The 24,247-nt window shown below is 43.1% G+C and overlaps 1 protein-coding gene across 3 annotated transcripts in view; it reads right to left on the bottom strand.

Annotated features, from left to right (window-relative positions):
- LOC122921116 overlaps positions 1 to 24,247 on the bottom strand; it is a 90,236-nt gene that overhangs the window by 1,126 nt on the left and 64,863 nt on the right. For all 3 annotated transcript variants that reach the window (XM_044271076.1, XM_044271077.1, XM_044271075.1), the window contains 2 exons: positions 16,894 to 17,103; positions 6,970 to 7,183 (listed from right to left, as the gene is read on the bottom strand). In XM_044271076.1, coding sequence (XP_044127011.1) covers positions 6,970 to 7,183; positions 16,894 to 17,103 — 424 coding nt within the window. The remainder of the gene's footprint in view (positions 1 to 6,969; positions 7,184 to 16,893; positions 17,104 to 24,247) is intronic.

Here is a 24,247-nt window from a genome sequence, read left to right as displayed (position 1 = left end):
CTGGCCTTTCTTGACGTGTATGGGGGTGTCATGTTCAGACAGGAAGTAGAGAGCATCGGGGACCTGGGCAGCATTGGAACGACAGTAGATTGGTGGAGGTGAGAATTGCTTCCTTGCTATATTTAACATTGTCTGGCCCATTATTTTTAATCTAAATGGCAAAAGTCCTTTAAATACTGTAGCTAATGGTCCTCCGTTTCAGGCTTTTGAGGTAAATGGATTAAAATCATAAAAAAATAAAAAAAATTAAGAGGAAACTCTTGAGCAGCACAGTGCAAAATCTGTACAGGCCCCCACCTGCCATTTATAATAGTGGAGGACTATGGGGCCCCTCTGGCACAAAGGCTCCTTCTGCACCCAATATTAGTATGCCACTGCAATGACTGCATACTTATAGTTAATATTAAATATTTTTATATAGGCGCCAACGGAAGAAGTAGAAATTAGGTTGTGTCCGGATACTACAGGTCCTTCTAAAAAAATTAGCACATTGTGATAAAGTTCCTTATTTTCTGTAATATACTGATAAACATTAGACTTTCATATATTTTAGATTCATTACACACAACTGAAGTAGTTCAAGCCTTTTATTGTTTTAATATTAATGATTTTGGCATACAGCTCATGAAAACCCCAAATTCCTATCTAAAAAAATTAGCATATCATGAAAAGGTTCTCTAAACGAGCTATTAACCTAATCATCTGAATCAACTAATTAACTCTAAACACCTGCAAAAGATTCCTGAGGCTTTTAAAAACTCCCAGCCTGGTTCATTACTCAAAACCGCAATCATGGGTAAGACTGCCGACCTGACTGCTGTCCAGAAGGCCATCATTGACACCCTCAAGCAAGAGGGTAAGGGCCCTTTCACACCTGCGTTATAGTCTTCCGGCATAGAGTTCCGTCGTCGGGGCTCTATGCCGGAAGAATACTGATCAGGATTATCCTAATGCATTCTGAATGGACAGTCCGTCCTTCAGGATGCATCAGGATGTCTTCAGTTCCGGAACGGAACGTTTTTTGGCCGCAGCAAATAGCGCAGCATGCTGCGCTTTTTGCTCCGGCCAAAAATCCGGAACACTTGCCGCAAGGCCGGATCCGGAATGAATGCCCATTGAAAGGCATTGATCCGGATCCGGCCTTAAGCTAAACGTCGTTTCGGCGCATTGCCGGATGCGACGTTTAGCTTTTTCTCAATGGTTACCATGGCTGCCGGGACGCTAAAGTCCTGGCAGCCATGGTAAACTGTAGTGGGGAGCGGGGAGCAGCATACTTACCATCCGTGCGGCTCCCGGGGCGCTCCAGAGTGACGTCAGGGCGCCCCAGGCGCATGGATGACGTGATCGCATGGATCACATGATCCATGCGCATGGGGCGCTCTGACGTCATTCTGGAGCGCCCCGGGAGCCGCACGGACTGTAAGTATACCGCTCCCCCGCTCCCCACTACTACTATGGCAACCAGGACTTTAATAGCGTCCTGGGTGCCATAGTAACACTGAAAGCATTTTGAAGACGGATCCGTCTTCAAATGCTTTCAGTACACTTGCGTTTTTCCGGATCCGGCGTGTAATTCCGGCAAGTGGAGTACACGCCGGATCCGGACAACGCAAGTGTGAAAGAGGCCTTAGACACAGAAAGAAATTTCTGAACGAATAGGCTGTTCCCAGAGTGCTGTATCAAGGCACCTCAGTGGGAAGTCTGTGGGAAGGAAAAAGTGTGGCAGAAAACGCTGCACAACGAGAAGAGGTGACCGGACCCTGAGGAAGATTGTGGAGAAGGACCGATTCCAGACCTTGGGGGACCTGCGGAAGCAGTGGACTGAGTCTGGAGTAGAAACATCCAGAGCCACGGTGTACAGGCGTGTGCAGGAAATGGGCTACAGGTGCCGCATTCCCCAGAAACGGCGTGTGCAGGAATGGGCTACAGGTGCCGCATTCCCCAGAAACAGCGGCAGAAGCGCCTGACCTGGGCTACAGAGAAGCAGCACTGGACTGTTGCTCAGTGGTCCAAAGTACTTTTTTCGGATGAAAGCTAATTTTGCATGTCATTCGGAAATCAAGGTGCCAGAGTCTGGAGGAAGACTGGGGAGAGGGAAATGCCAAAATGCCTGAAGTCCAGTGTCAAGTACCCACAGTCAGTGATGGTCTGGGGTGCCATGTCAGCTGCTGGTGTTGGTCCACTGTGTTTTATCAAGGGCAGGGTCAATGCAGCCGCCATCAGGAGATTTTGGAGCACTTCATGCTTCCATCTGCTGAAAAGCTTTATGGAGATGAAGATTTCATTTTTCAGCACGACCTGGCACCTGCTCACAGTGCCAAAACCACTGGTAAATGGTTTACTGACCATGGTATTACTGTGCTCAATTGGCCTGCCAACTCTCCTGACCTGAACCCCATAGAGAATCTGTGGGATTTTGGGAAGAGAAAGTTGAGACGCAAGACCCAACACTCTGGATGAGCTTAAAGGGATTCTGTCACCACTTTCTAACCCCCACTTTTAAAACTATAGTTCTGTCCATGGAGCCCCTGTGATTTCAATGGTGTTGTTATATGCGAAATCCGCAGGCTCGTTTTGATAAAAAAAGCTTTTAACTAACCTGTCAGTCATGAGGATAAGGTGCCCAGGGCGTTTCTCCCGGTCTGAACATGCCGCCAGCCGCCGCCGCCGTTGGTGCCCAGCTCCTCCTCTGCCTTGAATTTGCGCCGCCTGAATGTCAAGAAATACGCCTCCGGCTCTCCCTCAGTCCCCCCTCCTTCTTTTCTAAGATCCCGCGCGTGCGGCAGTGTTCGCGTTATCGGGAGGTTGAGCGAAGTGCGCATGCGCATGCGCACTTCGCTCAATGAGGCTGAATCGTAAAGTCTGCACGGGCGCATCAGGCACAGGCCTGTGCGCACGCGCAAAATTTTGGAAAAGGAGGGGGGACTGAGGGAGAGACGGAGGCGTATTTCTTCACATTCAGGCGGCGCAAATTCAAGGCAGAGGAGGAGCTGGGCACCAACGGCGGCAGCGGCGGGCGGCATGTTCAGACCGGGAGAAACGCCCTGGGCACCTTATCCTCATGACTGACAGGTTAGTTAAAAGCTTTTTTTATCAAAACGAGCCTGCGGATTTCGCATATAACAACACCATTGAAATCACAGGGGCTCCATGGACAGAACTATAGTTTTAAAAGTGGGGGTTAGAAAGTGGTGACAGAGTCCCTTTAAGGCCGCTATCGAAGCATCCTGGGCCTCCATAACACCTCAGCAGTGCCACAGGCTGATTGCCTCCATGCCACGCCGCATTGAAGCAGTCATTTCTGCAAAAGGATTCCCGACCAAGTATTTAGTGCAGAACTGAACATAATTATTTGAAGGTTGACTTTTTTTGTATTAAAAACACTTTTATTTTATTGGTCGGATGAAATATGCGAATTCTTTTTGATAGGAATTTTGGGTTTTCATGAGCTGTATGCCAAAATCTTCAATATTAAAACAATAAAAGGCTTGAACTACTTCAGTTGTGTGTAATGAATCTAAAATATATGAAAGTCTAATGTTTATCAGTACATTACAGAAAATAATGAACTCACAATATGCTAATTTTTTTAGAAGGACCTGTATGTTAGATGACTTTGCATCTCCTTTTCCAGGCAGAAGATGGAGCTCTGCCATAACGCAGGGACTGCTCAAGTTCTATAAAATACTGAGATCTATTTCGACTTTACTTCCACAAGCTTGCCAGCAGAAACTGCAGAGTCATGATGCAGAACTGCAATCCATAAAGCCGTGGTAAAAAATGGCTAGGAATGCTGCTTTCCTACATAGCTCATATTAGAACATGCTTATTGATTTTCTGTCATGCTTTAATTTCTGTAAAACTCAAAATCATAAAGCATCATAAAAGCAGAACACGTGGACTAGTGAAACATAGAAAAAGGTGTGTGGTTATCACCCCTTCTATTACTAATAATACTCTACAAATCACAGGTATGCAACACACCCAGAAAATTACAAATGGAGAATTAAGAAGTAGCTGCCCGCGTTACATAACGTCTCTATTCAATTCTTAGTTTGTCCTTATTTTACCTGTGTAGTGGGGTTATTTTTTTGATCAGGCTGAAAGATCAAGATGTGATGATATCAGCCATTTTTATTCAAATTAAAATAGGTTTTCTAGACCTATACATTTCCTCAAATAGACTATGTTCTACTCATGCACTATTTCCCTTGTACACTGCCAGTCATGGATCCAACTATACCATGCCCCATTTCTGGGACCTGCACCTATCTCTAGAACAGGGCCCCCAAAGCAAAGGAGAGCACATCACATGTTCTCCATTCACTTCAATGGGAGTTCCGAGAAGTGAATGGAGGGTGGCCATGCTTGCGCAGTGCGCCCTCTTTCACTTTGCTTTCCCGCTTGGCTCGAGAAAAAAAAAGAAAAGGAGTAGAGGTAAGGAACCACATGCTGAGAAAAGAGGAAAGGTAAGGAATGATATATGTCGAGAAAATAGGAAATGTAAAGAAGGACATATGTTGAGAAAAGTGAAAAAGGTAAGGAAGAACACATCTAGAAAAGAAGAAAGGTAAGGAAGAATAGGAAGAAAAAGAAAAGGTAAAGGACACATGTCGAGAATAGATGAAAAAAGGATACAGGCCGATAAAAGAGGAAACGTAAGGAAGCATACATGTCGAGAAAAGAGGAAAGATAAGGAAGAACACATCTAGAAAAGAAGAAAGGTAAGGAAGAATACATGTCGAGAAAAGAGGAAAGGTAAGGAAGGATACATGTCGACAAAAGAGGTAAGATGAGGAAGGACACGTGTAGAAAAGAAGAAAGGTAAGGAAGAATACATGTCGAGAAAAGAGGAAAGGTAAGGAAGGATACATGTCGAGAAAAGAGGTAAGGAAGGATACATGTCGAGAAAAGAGGAAAGATGAGGAAGGACACGTGTAGAAAAGAAGAAAGGTAAGGAAGAATACATGTCGAGAAAAGAGGAAAGGTAAGGAAGGATACATGTCGAGAAAAGAGGTAAGGAAGGATACATGTCGAGAAAAGAGGAAAGATAAGGAAGGACACATCTAGAAAAGAAGAAAGGAAGTCACGAACGAGGAAAGCAACCCCAACACCAGCTTTTGCCAAAACAGAATTTTTTTTATATGTGGCAATAAACACAACCACAAATTCTGGGAACATACAATCAATTTACATACACCCAGCCCGAAGGCCGAGACCCTTGTGCTGCACAGCACGGCACCCTCCGATGGATTATGGAGAAAAGTGAAGTAATTTACCTGCTGGCGGGCACAACTAAACTGCCACAACTTACCTATTATTACCCTAAAAGAACAAGAATCACTGTATGGGTGTGTGGTACAGGCTAGCCTGTGGTGCAGCACAACAGCTTACAATCTTACCAAGTTCTATAGTACCCCCCCACCCCTTCCCCCATAACTGGTCCTGTAGCACGTGCCTGAGTATTCCTTTTGAGCAAAACGGCAGCCTGGCTTGAGTTTGCACATTGGAGAGCAGATAAATCCCCACAATGTCACTTTAAGTTATGGAGTCCTTGAAATGAACAGTAGTAACACTTGTGGCCTGACACAAAAAGAAACCCTAACTAACTACAGGCCTGGTCTCAGTCTCTAGGCGCCAACACTGTGATGAGGTGCATGCACGATATTACTGACCCGGGTCTGCTTTGCATCCGCTGGAGACTCTGAACCGAATAAACGTCTCTCCAACAAGCATGCGGTACCGCAGTGTATGTTGCTTTGTTCCTCTGCTCTCATCAGCATTCCTGGCAGCAATCCTCCTTCCTCTGGGCATAATAAGGATCTTGAACACGATCAGCTTCACTTAGCAGCAGCTCTGTTCATTGAGGGATGCCCTCACACCTGGATTCCGTCAGACTCTCTGCTCACACAGCTCCTCAGCTTCACCTTCCTCTAAGATGGCTGCTCTGTCTTTTTTCCTCCTCTCCTCTCGTAAAACCCCACCTCTCCCATGAATATGGAGATATATGTGCAGACTGTAGCGGTTTTAGGAAACAGCGGCATCTTGTGGCCAAACAGCAGAATGTCAGTCCAGAACATTTAATCACACAGTGTTCAGACAAATAGAGCCGTTTCACCATCTCACAAAGCAGTGGTTCTAGGAAAGAATGCCTACATAGTACCATATGGCATCAGATGGAGCATGCAACAATTTTTGGAGGTATAGGATAGACCTACAGTAGGTCTTCCATATTGGTGTACTCAGAGAGGTTGTACAGAACCAGAATATGCTCAGTGTATGAGGCTAGGGCTACACCACAACTTTAGTCACACTAAAGCAATTTTAGGAATGTTGTCAAACTGAAAATATATAATGCAATTGTCCAAGTAGTGCGTATGTGTCATGCATCAACCCTTAGGTACAGAGTGTCACCCCATGATTTTAGAGGGGTTGTACGATATCATAAATATCCCTTCTATGCTGTAATACCAGACACAGCTCATGGACAGGAGCAGAGTGGTTTCTTGAAAAAAAAAGTAGCCATGGTTTTCCAATCATTTACTACTTGAAATGTTAAAGAGCTTTTCCAACATTTTTTTTTACTGATCGGTGGGGGTCAGACACCTGGAACCCCCACTGATCTGTGGTTTGAGAAGGCAGCAGCTCTCCTGGGAGCAACACTGCTTTCCCTCAGCTTTCCCTAGGCCAAGTGACAACACGTTCATCGTTCACGTGGCCCAAGAGCAGCTCAGCTCTATCCAAGTGAATGGGGCTGAGCTGCGATACCAAGCACAGCCGCTATACACTTTACGGTGCTGTGCTTGGTAAGTTGTGCGAAGCTGTCTCAAAACAGCAGATTGGCAGGGGTCCCGGGTGTCGGACCCCCACTTATCAGAAGGTCATCAATAAAAAAATAAAGGGTTAAATGGTTTTCTTCATTTGAAATCATAAACAAGGTAAATTATGGTTAACCAAGACTTACTGTACCTGTATCAAAGTTGAGAACACGAGCAGCTTCTCCTTCTAATGTGACCACCACATTGTCCCCCTCAATGAAGGCAGACGTCACCCTTCTGTAGGACAACATAATTTCAAATAGCCTACGACTACACTGTAGGTGCGGGAGCGTTAAGTCGCTCATTCTCCGCTCGATATCAGTCTTGTAAGCGTTGAATGACTGGTGAAAAATGTTTCTCATGACCTGAAGATAGAAGAAACAGTTGAGTTTGGTAGTGAATTACATTGTGTACTCAAAAAGTTGTCACTAATGCCTAACTGGAGAATCCCTTTACGGTGTTATCCAGTTCTTTAGACGTTAGGGATTTATCCACTATGAATGTCATGTCAAGCCTTGATCATGGAAGGTTTTATTACAGCTCATGGGCCCTAATGCAAAAATCTGTAATAGGGTCCACCACCTACCATATGCCATTTATATTACACCAGGCCAGCAGTGTGACTGCTATATCTATACAAGCTCTGCCTCTAATGCCATGTAAGTAAGCTAGCCTATAAGTCAATGTTCGACCCTTTAAATATGCCTTAAAAAATGACTCAGATATTAAAGAGGACCTTTTATCAGTCCAAACATTGTGAACCAAGTATCATGACATATACAGCGGCGCCCAGGGATCTCACTACACTTACTATTATCACTGGGCACCGCTCCGTTCTCCAGTTATGTCCTCCGGTATGTTCGGGGACTTGGTTATAGTAGGCAGAGTCTGCCCTTGTTCTGCTGGGCGTCTCCTTCTCCTAGGCTGTAGCGCTGGCCAAATCGCAGTGCAGAGCTCACAGCCTGGAAGGTTTTTTCTCCCAGGCTGTGAGCTCTGCGATGCGATTGGCCAGCACTACAGCCTAGGAGGAGGAGACGCCCAGCAGAACAAGGGCAGTCTTCTCCTACTATAACCAAGTCCCCGAACATACCGGAGGACATAACGGGAGAATTTAGCGCATCCCTTTGTTGCCAGAATTCCAGAAGAAGCATGTATGGCCTATAAGTCTCCTTACCCCGATTAAGGTGGTCTCTCCCCAAGGAGATATAGTACCCCCCAAATCCTGCTATCTCTGTACTCCCTATAGGCCAAGCTTCTGCCGTTAGGGGACTATCCATAACCATCTTCCACCTGCAGTATGTCATATCATGGGGATTGTAAATTCCAGACAGTATTGTTATACAGTCCTGATCAAAAGTTTAGGACCACTTGAAAAATGGCAAAAAAATCATATTTTACATTGTTGGATCTTAACAAGGTTCCAAGTAGAGCTTCAACATGCAACAAGAAGAAATGAGAGTGAGACAAAGCATTTTTTGAGCATTCAATTAATTGAAAATAATGATTAAACTGAAACCGGCTGTTTTTCAGCTGATCAAAATTTTAGGACCAAATGCCTTTAAAGGCCAAATCTGTGCAAAGATTTGGATTAATTGTCATTTTCTGTCAGGTAGTCACACGTTGTGATGGCAAACGCAAAAAAACTCTCCCTTTTTGAACGTGGTCGGGTTGTTGAACTGCATAAGCAGGGTCTCTCACAGCGCGCCATCGCTGCTGAGGTGGTACGCAGTAAGACAGTCATTTGGAATTTCTTAAATGATCCTGAGGGTCATGGAACAAAAAAGTCAAGTGGAAGACCCCAAAAAAACGTCATCAGTACTGAGCCGGAGGATCCAATTGGCTGTCCGTCAAGACACTGGACGATCCTCGACTCAAATTAAGGCCCTTACTGGTGCTGACTGCAGCCCCATAACCATCAGATGGCATCTGAGACTGAAGGGCTTCAAAAACAAAAAACTTCTTCAAAGACCTTGTCTCCTTGAACGCCACAGAACTGCTCGTTTGGACTTTGCAAGAGAGCACCATATATGGGACATTCACAGGTGGAAGAAAGTTTTATTCTCTGATGAGAAAAAATGTAACCTCAATGGTCCTGATGGTTTTCAACGTTACTGGCATGACAAGCAGATCCCACCTGAGATGTTTTCTGCGCATCACACTGGAGGGGGCGCCAAAATGGTCTAGGGGGCGCCAAAATGGTCTAGGGGGCTTTTTCCTTCAGTGGAACAATGGAGCTTCAGGAAGTGCAGGGGCGTCAAACGGCCGCTGGCTATGTCCAGATGTTGCAGAGAGCATTCCTCATGACTGAGGGCCCTCGTCTGTGTGGTAACGACTGGGTTTTTCAACAGGACAACGCTACAGTACACAATGCCCACAGGACAAGGGACTTCTTCCAGGAGAATAACATCACTCTTTTGGCCCATCCTGCGTGTTCCCCTGATCTAAATCCAATTGAGAACATTTGGGGATGGATGGCAAGGGAAGTTTACACTCGCCTCATGGAAACGCTTGCATCAAGCATGCCGAAACAAATTTTTAAAGTGATAAACAATAACGGCAGAGCTACTCATTACTGAGTTCATGTTTGGAAGTTGGATTTCAGTTTTTTGTTGGGGGGGGGGGGGGGGTTCGTTTTTTTTTTTTGGAGGTGTGGTCCTAAACTTTTGATTAGCTGAAAAACAGCCTGTTTCAGTTTATTCGTTGTTTTCACTAAATTGAATGCTCAAAAATGTTTTGTCTCACTCCCATTTCTTCCTGTTGCATGTTGAAGCTCTACTTGGAACCTTGTTAAGATCCAGCCATGCTAAATATGATTTTTTGAAATTATTTCAAATGGTCTTGAACTTTTGATCAGGACTGTATCAAACAAGTGTGGAGATATTTTCTATGGTAATTAAGGAGTTAAATAGCGCAGTTCTTCAGTAACCAGGTAACCGCATGAACAGGCAGGTTAGCGACTAAACAGGGTCTATTCAGTCCTGTGACTCACCATCCTTTCACAGTACTATAATGAAGCTGCGGGCAGTGCGGTGTGACTCATTACACTAAAAAAATGCCAGAAATTAACCTTTGGACGAGTCCATGACTTTGTGTCTATCATAACTTTCACTATAAAGAAATGCTACCTGGGAAACCGATATATTAAAAAAAAGGAACAGAATAATTACGTAAGCTAGTAAAAGCAGGGTGTAAATGAAAGTCAGTCATAAAAAATAAAATATAACAAAGCACGTCAAGCTGATTTATTACTACTTTTTTACTAGGCACAAATTATTATTCAAAGAGAATAAAAAGATTTCCTTTGTATCAAAAGGGCAAAACAATGCTGGTGATGGAATGGAGTGAAAGGGGTATTCCCATCTCAAACATTGATGGCACACACCTGCCCTTCTCCCACGGATTACTTCGCTCAATGGGTGGTCAACTCTAGGAAAAGTCTTGGTTGTTCCAAACTTCTTCCACTTAAGGGTTATGGAGGCCACTGTGCTCTTGGGAACTTTCAGTGCAGCAAAAATGTTTTTTGTCCCCTTCTCCAGATCTGTGCCTCCACACAATCCTGTCTCTGAGCTCTACAGGCAGTTCTTTCCTCTTCATGGCTTTCTTTTTGCTCTGATGTGCATTGTCAGCTGTGAGACCTTATATAGACAGGGGTTGTCTTTCTAAATCATGTCCAATCAACTGATGGACACCAACAGGTGGACTCCGATCAAGGTGTAGAAACATCTCGGAGATGATCAAAAGAAATGGGAGACCCCGGAGCTAAATGTCAAGTGTCATAGCAAAGGTCTGACTACTTATGTCCATGCAAAATTTTAGGTTTTTAATAAGTTCGCAAACATTGCCTAAATTCTCTTGTAACTTTCTCATGTTGGGGTATTGGGTGCAGATTGTTTTTATTTTAGCACAAGGCCGCAACATAAAATGTGAAAAACTGAGTGTCTGCATTGTATTCCTATTCATAAGGAATATGCATGTGTTTTATTTCAGCCATAAAAAGATAAAAATAAAATTACAACCCCCTATACGTAATGTCCCTTCTTTGTATCACGATCACACATATTTTAAGGCAATTAAAAAGGGAACTATTAAACAACGAAAACCTTACTGCGAGCGGAGATTTTATTTTCGGAAGAACACTTCATAATGTTTCTTTTATAAAGGCAGTTTACAAATAGCTGAACCGTGTTCAGAGCTCCAGCTGCTCCACAAAATGTCAAAGCCACACGCACCCGTTTTTTTTCATACAGCATGTAGGTTTTATGGTGGCTTTCAGTGGTGTTTTTCTGTGAACACCTTCCCTATAGAGAATAAATGTTAAAATGCCAACCAGAATTTCCACACGCAACGTTTAGAAAAAAAGAAGACCCTAGAAACCCACGCCAGCTAATTAACAAAAACACTAATAGCCAAAAATAGATAAATAAAATTCTGCGCTTATTTCCATATTTGGAGCTGGCGTTTTTACTGCAAAAAACACCACTAGACTCCTATGTGTGAATCTAGCTTAAAAGGGGTATTCCCATCTCAGACAGGGGTAACTGGAGTCACAGAGACGCTGCCATGTTGTTTCCACAACTCCCATAAAGGTGGAATGGAAGCTATGGAAAAAGTGCAGCACAGTGAGCTACGTTGTTTCCATAGCTTTTGAGTCACAGAAACAATGTAGCTCGCTGTGCTGGACTGTTTCCGTAGCTTTCATTCACTTCTATAGGAGTAACGCGTAGCACGGCTGCTCGGCTGGTTCTGTAACTCCAGCTACCCCCGACCACTGCATATGGTGGGCAGGCTCAGACTGGCCCACAGGGTAATATTCAATGTACAGCACCTCAACCAGCTTATGGTCATATAAAAAAAACTTGTTAGATTATTTATTATATTTGAATGTATCCGTACAGTGGACCCCCCGAATTTTTTTTTACTGGTGGGCCCTAGGTACCCCAGTCCGACACTGATGGTGGGTACCTGTTTCGCTGATAAGAGAGACTCTTAACTGAACTATAGCTACACTTCAAAAGGAAGGTTAATAATCGGATTTTATTAAATATAATTTAGTATATACATATAGCGATATAATGTCCTCATTTTGCACTTATCTATATACAAAGGATAAAGAACATAATACACAATTACATCAACACTTCAACTAGAGTCCTGACCACATCCAGGATGAAGGTACCTACATCACCAATGGAGTGAACATCATCTGACAGCGATACATCAGCTGGACAGCCATTTTAGCAAAAGCAGTCAGAGACTCGATCGGGAAAACACCAATTAGGTCCCTAAACGAGGTGCCCCCCCCTTCTTCCCATAGGATGAGCGTCTGACTTCTTTCCTGAAGGGTTGCGGTTTTATACAGATTAGAGTGCTTTCACATTAACGCTTATCTTTCCATTCTTCTGATCCATCAGAAGAGAGAGAGAGCAGGATCCTGTCGAAAAAAAAAAAAAAAAGGATCCTGTCGCATCAGTTGTCATCCTCAATTTCCATCTGAGATCCGTTTTTTTGGCTGGGGAAAAAGTACTGAATGCAGAACTTAGGCTTCTTTCACACTAGTGTTAATATTTTTCAGTATTGAGATCCGTAATAGGGTCTAAATAACGGAAAAAAGTGCTTCCGTTTTGTCCCCATTTATTGTCAATGGGGACTAAACGTAATCGAACAGAACGGAATGTTCCAAAATGCATTCCATTCCGTTTGGTTGCGTTCTCATACTGCGGTTTTCTTTCTGTCATGAGATGCGGAGCACGGATCCGTCATGACCCACAATGCAAGTCAATGGGGACGGATTTGTTTTCTCTGACACAATCTGACACAATAGAAAACGGATCCGTCCCCCATTGACTTTCAATGGAGGTCATGACGGATCCGTCTTGGCAATGTTAAAGATAATACAACCGGTACCGTTCATAACGGATGCAGATCGTTGTATTATCAATAACGGAAGCGTTTTTTGCTGAACCCTGCCGGATCCAGCAAAAACGCTAGTGTGAAAGTAGCCTTATTTTTAAGCCATTTCCGTCTGAGATCTGTTTTTTAGACGGAAAATGCATGCAGTACTTTTCCCCCCCCCCATCTAAAAAAATAAAACGGATCTCAGATGGAAATTGCACCCGTTTTTTTTTCCCTCTCTCCCTCTCTGACGGATCAGAACGGAAAGCTAAACAGTGATGTAAATGCACCCTTAAACAAAAAACTGCATTCCCAACATAGCCAGCGCATGCGCTCCATAAATGTCACTGTGTACGTGTTGCTCATCTGCTATCACCCCAGACCTTGAGGCGGCCAGTTCCCAGGTCCGCAGCGAGTCAGAATCCCCAAATAACCTTGAGAAAATATGTAGACAAAGCCTTACTCCCCTTCACCTGCATTCACAGGTCTTAAAGGGTTTCTGCACTTTCATGTAACTGATGATCTATCCTCTGGATAGATCATCAGCTTCTGATCGGCGGGGGTCCGACACCCGGGACCCCTGACGATAAGCTGTTTGAGAAGGCAGCGGCGCTCCAGCAGCGCCGCGGCCTTCTTACTGTTTACCGCCGGCTAACTGACATCACGACTAGTATCAACTAGCGTGGGCGGGGCTAAGCTCTGTTCACTTGAATGGAGCTTAGCCGCGCCCATGCTAGTTGATACTAGTCGTGACGTCACTAGGCCGGCGGTAAACAGTGAGAAGGCCGCGGCGATGCTGGAGCGCCGCTGCCTTCTCAAACAGCTTATCGGCAGGGGTCCCGGGTGTCGGACCCCCGGCGATCAGAAGCTGATCTATCCAGAGGATAGATCAGTTAAATGAAAGTGCAGAACCCCTTTAAATGAAATTTAAATGAACAGATACACCATGGAATTCAAATCATCAGAAACTACACACTTTGGTACCTCAGCCAAAGGAGGACATGGGATTACCTCTTTCAGCTGGTGTTAGCTGGAAATTAAACATGACCGACCCTTTCTCTTCCCAACATATCCCCAAAGAAACACTGGCCAGGTTCTGTTCATAATACACCTTCAATAGGTCATTTGACCAATAGCTATCATTTCGGACTTCCACATACACGCTTGTGTATGTATGTTTTTTCGATGGGGAGAGAAGTCGCTGTCAGACAGCTTTGGTGGCCGGTTATCTCAGAAAAGGGTCGGGTGTTCAAATTCAGTGTTGCTGGATGAGGGTCCCCATACACATAAGGCTGTTGGCCGGTCTGAATAAAACACCGATACAAACAGACCCCTTAGAATTTGGTATCAGATTTCCAGTAACAAATGTCTGATCAGTGCCAAAGGGGTACAAGCCCTTTAGTTCTAAAAATCAGTGGTTGCCTGAGGACACAAAGACAACCCATGTTTATACGGCCTATTAAAGGCTTTCCTCTGTAAGCCAGAGGGAGGAGTAGTCAAGGAACAGCAGCTTCTGCTCTGGAGGACTTGGTGGCCCTACACTTGAATGGTTGACATGTAATACTAGATTTCTCCTGCAGAGGCTGCTGTCACGTTTGGACATCAGGATTTTCTACCTGTGATCATAGCTGATCATCGGATCACCAAGGAAACTATCTTTAGGGAAGTGATTATCTTCATCAGACAGTTTTTTTCATGTGCATACACCAGCTTGATAAGATCATTTACCATGTTCCTGTCCACCTCTTCTTGTTTGATATGTGAAAATGTGACCAGAACATAAACAGATATTTTAATGATAGATCATTTGTATAGCGAGATAGTTATTTCTCCCAGATGATATGTCTTCAGGCCAAATACTTCCCTCCCTCCAGGCTGATAGGATAGGAGATTAGAGTCAGCAAACCACAATCACAAATCAAGAACAATTTCTAAACATAACTGCACACATATCTTCATGGTGACAGTTGCATTGAGCAGAAACCGCTCCTTTTCCCAGGAACATTTGAGGCAATTAAAAAGATATGATTAAGATAAGGAAATCACATTAGTTTAAAGCCATTGAGCATGAAATACTTCAGAAACTGGAAAAAAAAACACAGCAAGCGACTTAAAGGGGTAGAAACCAACTAGGAGCAAAGTCTGATTGAAGCTGTGAAAGTAGTAAAGTAGGCTACAGTATCGTTACAAATCTGATTACTATGACCTCAATGTTCCCCCTTGCAACGCTTTTGACCACAGTACCCGTAGTTTTGTTAAGCTCATGTATTCCGAACTGAGGTTGGGATTCTGTAACCCTGTGTTACTGTGTAGCGCAGTGGTTAAGCATCAGTTTGTGCTTCAGAGCTGCTCCTCCTACTGGAAACAGGAAGTTTCATCCATGGTCAGGCATTTTAAAGTCTAATCAGTCACCAGGGCTATTATCTTTTATGCACATACACCGGTATCTGCTCTCCTTTCCCATATTTTTCATTATTCTAGCTAGGGTTTGTATAACATGAAAATATAATATAATAGAAGGAGCACCCGCATTGCTTCTGATCCAGTGTTGCAGTGATGGGGGGGTGCAGCCAATAGCAGGCCGCGATGGGGACAAGCCTTCCTAGCGGGCATCAGAAGCAACGCAGGTGCCGGGGAGCGAGGAGAGTATGACCTGTGTGAGGGGCCCGAGCATTTAGGGGAGCATTATAGGGGTTTAAATGAATTTTTGTAAAAATCTGATTACTATAGATAGAATCATTAAAGTTCTGGTTTTACTCTAGTTGAGTCGAGTTTTTTGGCTCTCAGCTCAGTGGTAATTGAGCTGCGAGATAAAACATGTGTAATATAAAGCAGACTGGTTGCTGGGCTGACAATCCCAATGACAAGATTGTGGTTGTTGGGCAGTCTATCCCTAGCAACCAGGCTGTCAATTAACTCAGACCATGTAAATTATCTTAGCCAGCATTAAAAACACTTTGAGAGTGGTCACTCCAAGCAAATGTCCTCACCAGCGTTATTAATCAGATTTTTCTAAATACTAAAAATAGGCATACTTTAAGAATATTGTCCAAAAGTACTTCAAGTGATGGATAGGCCAAGTTGATAAATTATTCCCAACCTGAAATTTGAAAAACACAGTACTTTTAAACCCCGACCATAGCCATGTGGCTCAAGTGTCCATTTGTAACCCACTTCCATAGTAAATGTGAGGGACGGTTTTGTGAAAGCATCTCAACGGTTAAGAATATGGATTTTATTCTTAGGCTGGTTTTAATGGGTTTGCTGGATGTATGAACACAGTCTAATTATATGGCTACTGTCACCATCTCATTAAGTATATGATAATTAAAGCGACTGGAACGCAGCATGCTGCAAAGCCAGAGGAACGAATGTCCTGAAATAGTAGATTTTAATGTGTTTACTGGTCTCCTAATGCTGGTAATTACCTTAATTTTCCTGTTTGCACACTTCCCGTTTGCTCTCAACTAAAGCAAAACATACTGAGCGCAGACTAGAAATGTTTTAGTGTAGAACAGCTTACTCTAGTTGGAGGACAGTGATGCAGTGACCCAGCAGTTCACCGCAGAAGGGGTTAAGCTATGTATCTTGCAATGTAGAAACTAGACAACCTCTTTAAGATCTACCCGTCCATGTATGATAAAGACAAAGTGTTAAACTGCTATTGCGGGTATTGGATCAGTGGGGGTCCTACATCTAGGTCCTTCATCTAGGATCTTTACCAATCATGAGAATGGGGATCCTGTACCCTGTGAGACCGCCTAAAATGAAAAACAAAACAAACAAAAAAAAACACAGGTTGAGCATGCACACTGTGATTCGATTCATCCCTATGGGAGTTCCAGAAATAGCCAAGCACTGGATAAGGGATAATGTGCTACAACCAGAATACCACTTTAAGCCATATATTCTTGTAATGGTGTAGACCAAGGATCAGCAACCTTTGGCACTCCAGCAGCTGTGAACCTACAACTCCCAGCATGCAAACATGCTCGGCTGTTATTCTAACTCCCATAAAAGTGAATGAAGCACTCTAGTAGATGTAGTTTCTGAACAGCCGGAGTGCCGGAAGTTGCTGACCCCTGGTGTAGACAATTAAATGTTTAACACACAAGAAAACTATATAAAAAGGTGTTGATTACTTTTTCACAAAAATGATTAGCACGATTCTTGCTGTACTTACTGAAGAATTAGGAGTATATCTCAGAAATCTGACAACTTTGGTGTCTGAAGCCGGACACGATAAAGCCATATATCGGTTACGAAAAGTCCCGTAGATTTTAAGGTGGAATCCGGGTTTGCATAAAGTCTCTTTTCCACCACCTGAGACATCAATCCCATAGGCCGATAAATCGAAGTACAGATTGTGAGCTCGGATTTCGGGGGTTGGTACCTTTGGGGGTCAAGAAATAAACACAGCAGTTAAGGAATGCAAAAAAATACCAATAAAAACCATGCATAGTTCTGTTGCCTCGAATTTGCCATTCACATGATGATTTTATATTACAGATGATTTATATTTTGTGTGGAAAGTGTTTGTTAAATAGTCAGACTTTGACTCACAGAAAGCCATTTCCAAAAAGGTGGTGCTAGTTCTCTTCCAGACACATTTCTTTGCATATTACCACATTTTTGCTTTATAAGACCACCTAACCATAAGACACACCTAGGTTTTAGAGGTAAAAAATAAATAAGAAAAACACTTTTCATTAGACCTCAGATCAGGCCCCCCCAAACTACATCAGCCCTCAGGTCAGACCCCCAATCTTCATCAGCCCTCAGGTCAGACCCCCAATCTTCATCAGCCCTCAGGTCAGACCCCCAATCTTCATCAGCCCTCAGGTCAGACCCCCAATCTTCATCAGCCCTCAGGTCAGACCCCCAATCTTCATCAGCCCTCAGGTCAGACCCCCAATCTTCATCAGCCCTCAGGTCAGACCCCCAATCTTCATCAGCCCTCAGGTCAGACCCCCAATCTTCATCAGCCCTCAGGTCAGACCCCCAATCTTCATCAGCCCTCAGGTCAGACCCCCAATCTTCATCAGCCCTCAGGTCAGACCCCCAATCTTCATCAGCCCTCAGGTCAGACCCCCAATCTTCATCAGCCCTCAGGTCAGACCCCCAATCTTCATCAGCCCTCAGGTCAGACCCCCAATCCTCATCAGATCTCAGGTCAGACCCCCAATCCTCATCAGATCTCAGATCAGACCCCCCAATCTTCATTAGGGGCCCCTTAAAGCCTATAAATGATCAGACTCACTGGATAGGAATATCTAATCTTTCATTATCTACTGTAATTATCACACGGATTCATATTCAGTATTCCCAATCACTGGTCTAATCATCATCGGTGATAAGCCAACAAACAAGCACACGAAAGCGCTCATTTGTTGGCTGATTACATCTTTTACAAGTGCCTGAAATTAATGGAACGTATCCCGTGGAGCCCTGTGAAATGAATGGAGCAGTTGGGCAAAGATGTGCTTGGCTCTATTCATTTCTAAAGAAGTTCCGGAGATAACCCAGCCCTGTACTCAGCTATCTCCAGAATTTCCATAGAAATGGAGTAACGGTGCGCGTTTCAAACCAGTCACTCCACTCATTTCAGAGGAGCTACACAAGGTATGGGGCCCCTGTTCTCCTGCTTAGTGGGGGTCTCATCGGTAGGATCTCCACTAATTTTATAGTTATCCAATATCTTGTGGATAAGGAACAACTTGAATATGCCTAATGCAGATTGTGTTGCATCAGACTGGCCCACCAAGGTATGGTATCCCATGGTGGGCCTAGGTTCTGACACAGCGATTTCCAACCTACAATAAATACCATGAAGGTACCCCTGAAAAAATAGTTCCACTCGTAGGAAGTCCCTGTTCACATTGAGATTCAAAACAACCCCCTGGATGACAGGAATCCCTTGCTGCGGGTTACTAATTTAATACAATAATGGGTCCCTAAAACAGCAGAGCACCAAATGTCCAGTTGACAACCCAACCTAGACCTGCTTTGGAGACCCATTCACGTTAGGATCTACTCCTTATGGGATGTTTAGTATGAACTAGATCACGGGAGCTGGATGAGGGACAATCTTTACCAAATTTAGTTTTCTTGCATCCACTCCACCTTTTGCATAGAAAATTTACATGAGGAATCAGAGCCTTAAATATGGCCAGCATTTGGAAGCCAATGAGATACCGACAAGAGTCCGCACTGTCATGTTGAAGTGTCAGAAAGTAATTATCAATTAAGAGTTGTCAGCAGAGAATAATGTTTCTCTTAATGTTTCAAGAGAAATACAAAGCTTATTATGGTGACTATACATGGAACACCAAGAGGTCTATAGACATGCCAATAAGCAAGGGTTCTCCAGAGATTTACAGCACAGATATTTCCTAGATATTTTCTAATATATTTACACTTGATGTACCTGCACGTATATATAATATCTATGGACTGATACATCATGTTCGGAAACCTCAGCAGTCATCAATAAGTCATCTAGTGTAAAATGTTAACCCCTTAGTGACACACTTTTTTAAAATCGCATTCCAAGAGCTATAACTTTTTTATTTTCTCATCGATGTACTTGTATGAGGTCTTACTTTTTGAAGGAAAAGTTAAGGTTTTTAATGCACCATTTTGCAATGATTGATTAAAGCCAACTGTTTAGCCATAAACCCCTTTGTTTACATCAGTAAAAAGAGGTATTAGTGGTCACTAAGGGGTTAAATAGAGGACAGCATGTTGGTGGGAGGAGGGGGATGAAGCTGCAGCTTCTCACTCATTGTTTTTGTGGAACACCATAAAGAGAGCAGAAAGAAGTAGTATCTGAATGGCTCAATGCACACAGCAGAGTTATTTAATTATAACAAGAGGAGAGAGAGAGATAGAGAGATAGAGAGATATAGATAGATAGATAGATAGATAGATAGATAGATAGATAGAGATATAGATAGAGATATGGATAGATAGAGATATAGATAGATAGAGATATAGATAGATAGAGATATAGATAGATAGAGATATAGATAGATAGATAGAGAGATAGAGATATAGAGAGATATAGAGATATAGAGAGATAGAGAGAGTAAACAGGTTTGCCAGTCCCTTAATTAAGTTTTTATCTGCTCAGTGTACCACAAGCACTGCACATTTTTGCCCATTTACCCGATTTCCCTGTCAGCGCTTTCCTTCCCCTGTTCTCGGCATCACTGCATCCTGGCAGGATGTGTACAAGCAGAACTTCCTGCTTTCTTCAGCTTTCTGCTAGATTTGCTAACAAAACCCAGTATGCATTGCTCTGTAATGTTTAACAGAGCTTGCGCTGCCTAGCAAACACAAAGAAGGAAGGTGTACGGACACGATTACCCCAGAGGGAACAGTGTGAGCAGAGCAACCCCTGAGAAACATCACAGAGCAAAACCAGCAAGAAGCTGATGAAAACTGGATGTCAGCATCCTGCCAGGATGCACGGATGCCGAGAACAGGAGAAGGAAAGTCCTGACTTTGAGGCCAAAAATATGCAGGGTTAGGGTACTCTGAGCAGATGAAAACAAATTAGAAGAACCAGATAACCCATTTACCATCATGAAGTTATATATTATGAAGTTAGTGAGACCTAGTTGGTCCAATTCCTTTTACTACTATGTGGAACCCAATCAGGGCTCTCCTCTCTAGAGTATAGATTAGGATAGGGTATGGTCCCATAGATCAGGGAAATTAACATCAGGGCCCTTTGTCTTGGGGAGCAAAACCCGGGACTAAAATGTGGTGTTTATTTTGATGTTTATTATGTGGAACAACTTTTCTATGTACATAATTAACCTCAGTTTTTTTCACATAAGCCAATGATTTTTATGTCCTGACGATTTCAGATCCACTTTAGACCAGGTGGATATTGCGAAAGCAAATAATACATTCAATGTTCCAGCTATAAAAAAAAAACTTCTCAAGAAAGAACATTTGATGACGCCATTGGTGGAGCTCAGCACTCATCTGACGTAGGTTCCCTTCTCATGTGCAGATTATACAGTTTTATTTATTCCAAATCGGTCTTTGATCTCATTAAGATAAAGTATTGAGAGGAAAAAAACGAAAGCGCACTGTTTGAACAAGAGGTCTTTAGGATGTCATTAATTTAATGGCTGTTTACCAAGGTTGATGTAGCACATGACCTGTCTCACTTGCACAGGAGAGGTGTATGGTCTTTACACAGAACCACAGGAGGAGAAATATCTGCATCTCATCGTAATCCTGGTATAGCTTCTATGAAGCAGCTTTGGGGCAGGGCACATAGAAGCCTCGGCTGTATCCTTTCAGCGCGTGTCTGTACCGATAAAGTGACCACAGAAAAGAAGATTACGTTTTATGATCAACCAACCAGTTACGATGATGGAAACTTTTGGTGTGGCTATCCAGTTCTCACTATGGAGCATATAACGTCCAATGTGAATAATGCTTACCTCTTCGGATGGTTATTGATAATCCACCGAAAACTTAAAAAAATTTTTTTTTATCCTTTTGTCTTTTTGGCATTGCTGCCATAAAGGGGGGTTAACTGATGCTCCCATAGACTTTAATGGGATCAACACTGTAGTAACCAGCTCAGGTCCTACTACAAGGTTGACTGTGCCAGGTTCTGGTGACTACTTTCGGCGGCGGAGCTACACCTGAACATGTGATCAGCAGGGGTGTGGGGTGTTGGACCTCCACAGATCAGCTAGTGTTGGCCTATCCTGAGGATAGGTCCATCACTTAGTACAGGCTGGACAACCCCTTTAAAATTGTAGTGCCGCTTTCATCTGCCCATAATGGACAGATTTAGGCCCCTTTCACACGAGCGAGTTTTCCGTGCGGGTGCAATGCGTGGAGTGAACGCATAGCACTCGCACTGAATCCTTACCCATTCATTTCAATGTGTCTGTGTACATGAGCATTTTTTTTTCACGCACAAGTTCAGCATTGCGTGAAAATCGCAGCATGTTCTATATTCTGTGTTTTTTACGCAGCCCTGGCCCCATAGAAGTGAATAAGGCTTCTGTGAAAAACGCATTGCATCAGCAAGCAAGTGCGGTTACGATGCGTTTTTCACTGATGGTTGCTAAGAGATGATGTTTTATAAACCTTCAGCTTTTTATCACACGCTTGAAAAACGCATCAAAACGCATTGCACCCGCGTGGAAAAAACTGAACGCAATCGCAGACAAAACTCCCTGAACTTGCTTGCAAAATGGGGCAAGTTTCACTGAATGCACCCTGAACGCATCCTGGGCAAATCAGTCACGCTCGTGTGAAAGTCTAAGAATATGAATCGCAGTCTTAATATAAGTTATTATTACCATTTCATCAGCATATGAACCTTTGAAATTCCTGAGCCAGATTTACACTAGAATTCCTGTCACTGCACCAAAAATGTGTCTAGTCTAGGTCTTCACATCTATTAGATGACGGAGTTTTACACCAAAAATGCGCTACCATTTTGGAGCACAGAGGCCTAAAAAAAGTATGTAAAACAGTTGGCAATTGTGATGCAAAGCCTGCACACCAGTTGTTGGTACAAATTGCTCCCCAAAAATTGCACATTTTTTCAATAGTAAATCTACCCCATTATGTTATTCGTGTTTTGTTAAAGGGGTTGTCCCACAAAAACTATTCTACAGTTTTTTAAACCAGAACCTGGATCTGAATACTTTGTATTTGCATGTAAGTAAAAATGTTGTATAGCCACTATTCAATAAAATGTATCTGCATAGTGTCACTTATTTTCTTTGACCGGCTGATTAAGAAGGTCGCACATGCTCAGTTTCATCCTTCAACTGCCTCCTGAGCTGTGATCGGGAGAGCTGAGACACGCCTCCTGAGCTGTGATAGGCAGAGCGGAGACACGCCCCCTGAGCTGCAGCAAGAGAGACACTCCCCTTGATCCAACAGCTTGATATAAATCTAGTACAGCAATGAATGGAGAGATCTCTGGATCCATGTGAGGTACAGGGCTGGTTCTAGCTTCGTTAGAGAGAGATTGTCATGTACTATATGATAGCCGATTTTAATTTTTTACATTATTCATGGGATAACCCCTTTAAGGCATTGTTGCTTGCATTCAACCCACTTTTTCATATAACACTTTGGTACTAGTCTTATCAGTTTGAGCTGTTGTGCACCATCACATCAGTACCTATTGCCTTTACGTATACAGTAAATAATATTTTTTTCTTATTTGCCTTTTATTAAAAAAATTTAAAAAAACTCACTATTTTTTTGTCATACTTACCTGACATTGTGATTCCATATTTGTTAAAGGGGTTCTCGAGGAATAAGAAAAAAAAATTATGAAAAAACTTTAAATAAATATTACTTTATTGTAAATATATTCCCATATACCTATATTTATAATGGCTCATTTTGTTTAGGGAGAAATCATTAGGAGAAACAAAATGGCTGCCGTCCTATTAATGCACACAAAACGTGTCCTAATCATACAGGAGAACATGTAACTTCTGAGCACTGAGGTAATAAGCTGCCTCATTTTTTCTCCTACTTGTCAGGGATTATGATCCTTAATACAGATTATAAGAACTTTAACTGAATCTCTGTGGGAATGGAGTTCATCAGGAGACATGAAGTACAGAGAGGACAGACAGGACAGACTGTGGTAATGGAGACTGTATACAAGTGCTGCTGCACATTATCCACATCACCCCTCCCTGCTCTCTGTACTTCATGTCTCCTCATGAACTCTATTCCTACAGAGATTTAGCTGAAGATCTTATCAGATATATTCAGGACAAGCAGGAGAGAAGGATGAGGCAGCTCTTTAGCTCATTGCTCTGAAATAATTTGTCCTCCTGTATGATTAGGACAGGTTTTCTGTGTACTATTAGGACAGCGGCCATTTTATTTCTCCTAATGATTGCTCCACAGTCAAAACAAGCTATTATAACTAATGAAAGTTATTTGGGAATATATTTATAATAAAGTAATATTTAAGTATTTTCATTTTCCAAATTCCCGGAGAACCCCTTTAAAGGGCTTCTCCAGGTTTTTACTATTGATGACCTATCCTCAGGATAGGTCATCAATATCAGATCGGCGGGGGTATGACACCTGGCAGTGTAAAAGTGATCCTGCCTGGTTCTGTCAAAGTGCAGAGGATGCGGCAGTTACACAGAGAGAATGGAGCCTCTAGGTGTAATGGTAACGCCCCCTTTGCCCCTAGAAGCTTATTTGCATATATTAAAACATCATTTTTCTCAGCAATGCAGGTACATAGGAACATGGGACCAACACAGATGCCTTCAGCTGCCAAGTGCACATGTAACAGGTCAGACAGTGTCATAGGTACAAATCTGCTGACAGATGCCCTTTAATAAGGGTTGTTAACGTCCAGAGTGACATGTCCTCCATGAGTCAAATCATTGCCACTTACTGACTGAAGCAGCCACGTGACCCACATCAAACCAGATGTTGGCATGGAAAGAGAAGAAATCTGCAGCAGCTGCGGGGGAGTGAAGGAGTTGGAACCGAGCCACATTGGAGGG

This window comes from Bufo gargarizans, chromosome 10 (genome assembly GCF_014858855.1).
Source record: "Bufo gargarizans isolate SCDJY-AF-19 chromosome 10, ASM1485885v1, whole genome shotgun sequence".
In the NCBI taxonomy this organism is placed as follows: Eukaryota; Metazoa; Chordata; class Amphibia; order Anura; family Bufonidae; genus Bufo; species Bufo gargarizans.
This window is presented reverse-complemented; position numbering and strand designations above follow the sequence as displayed.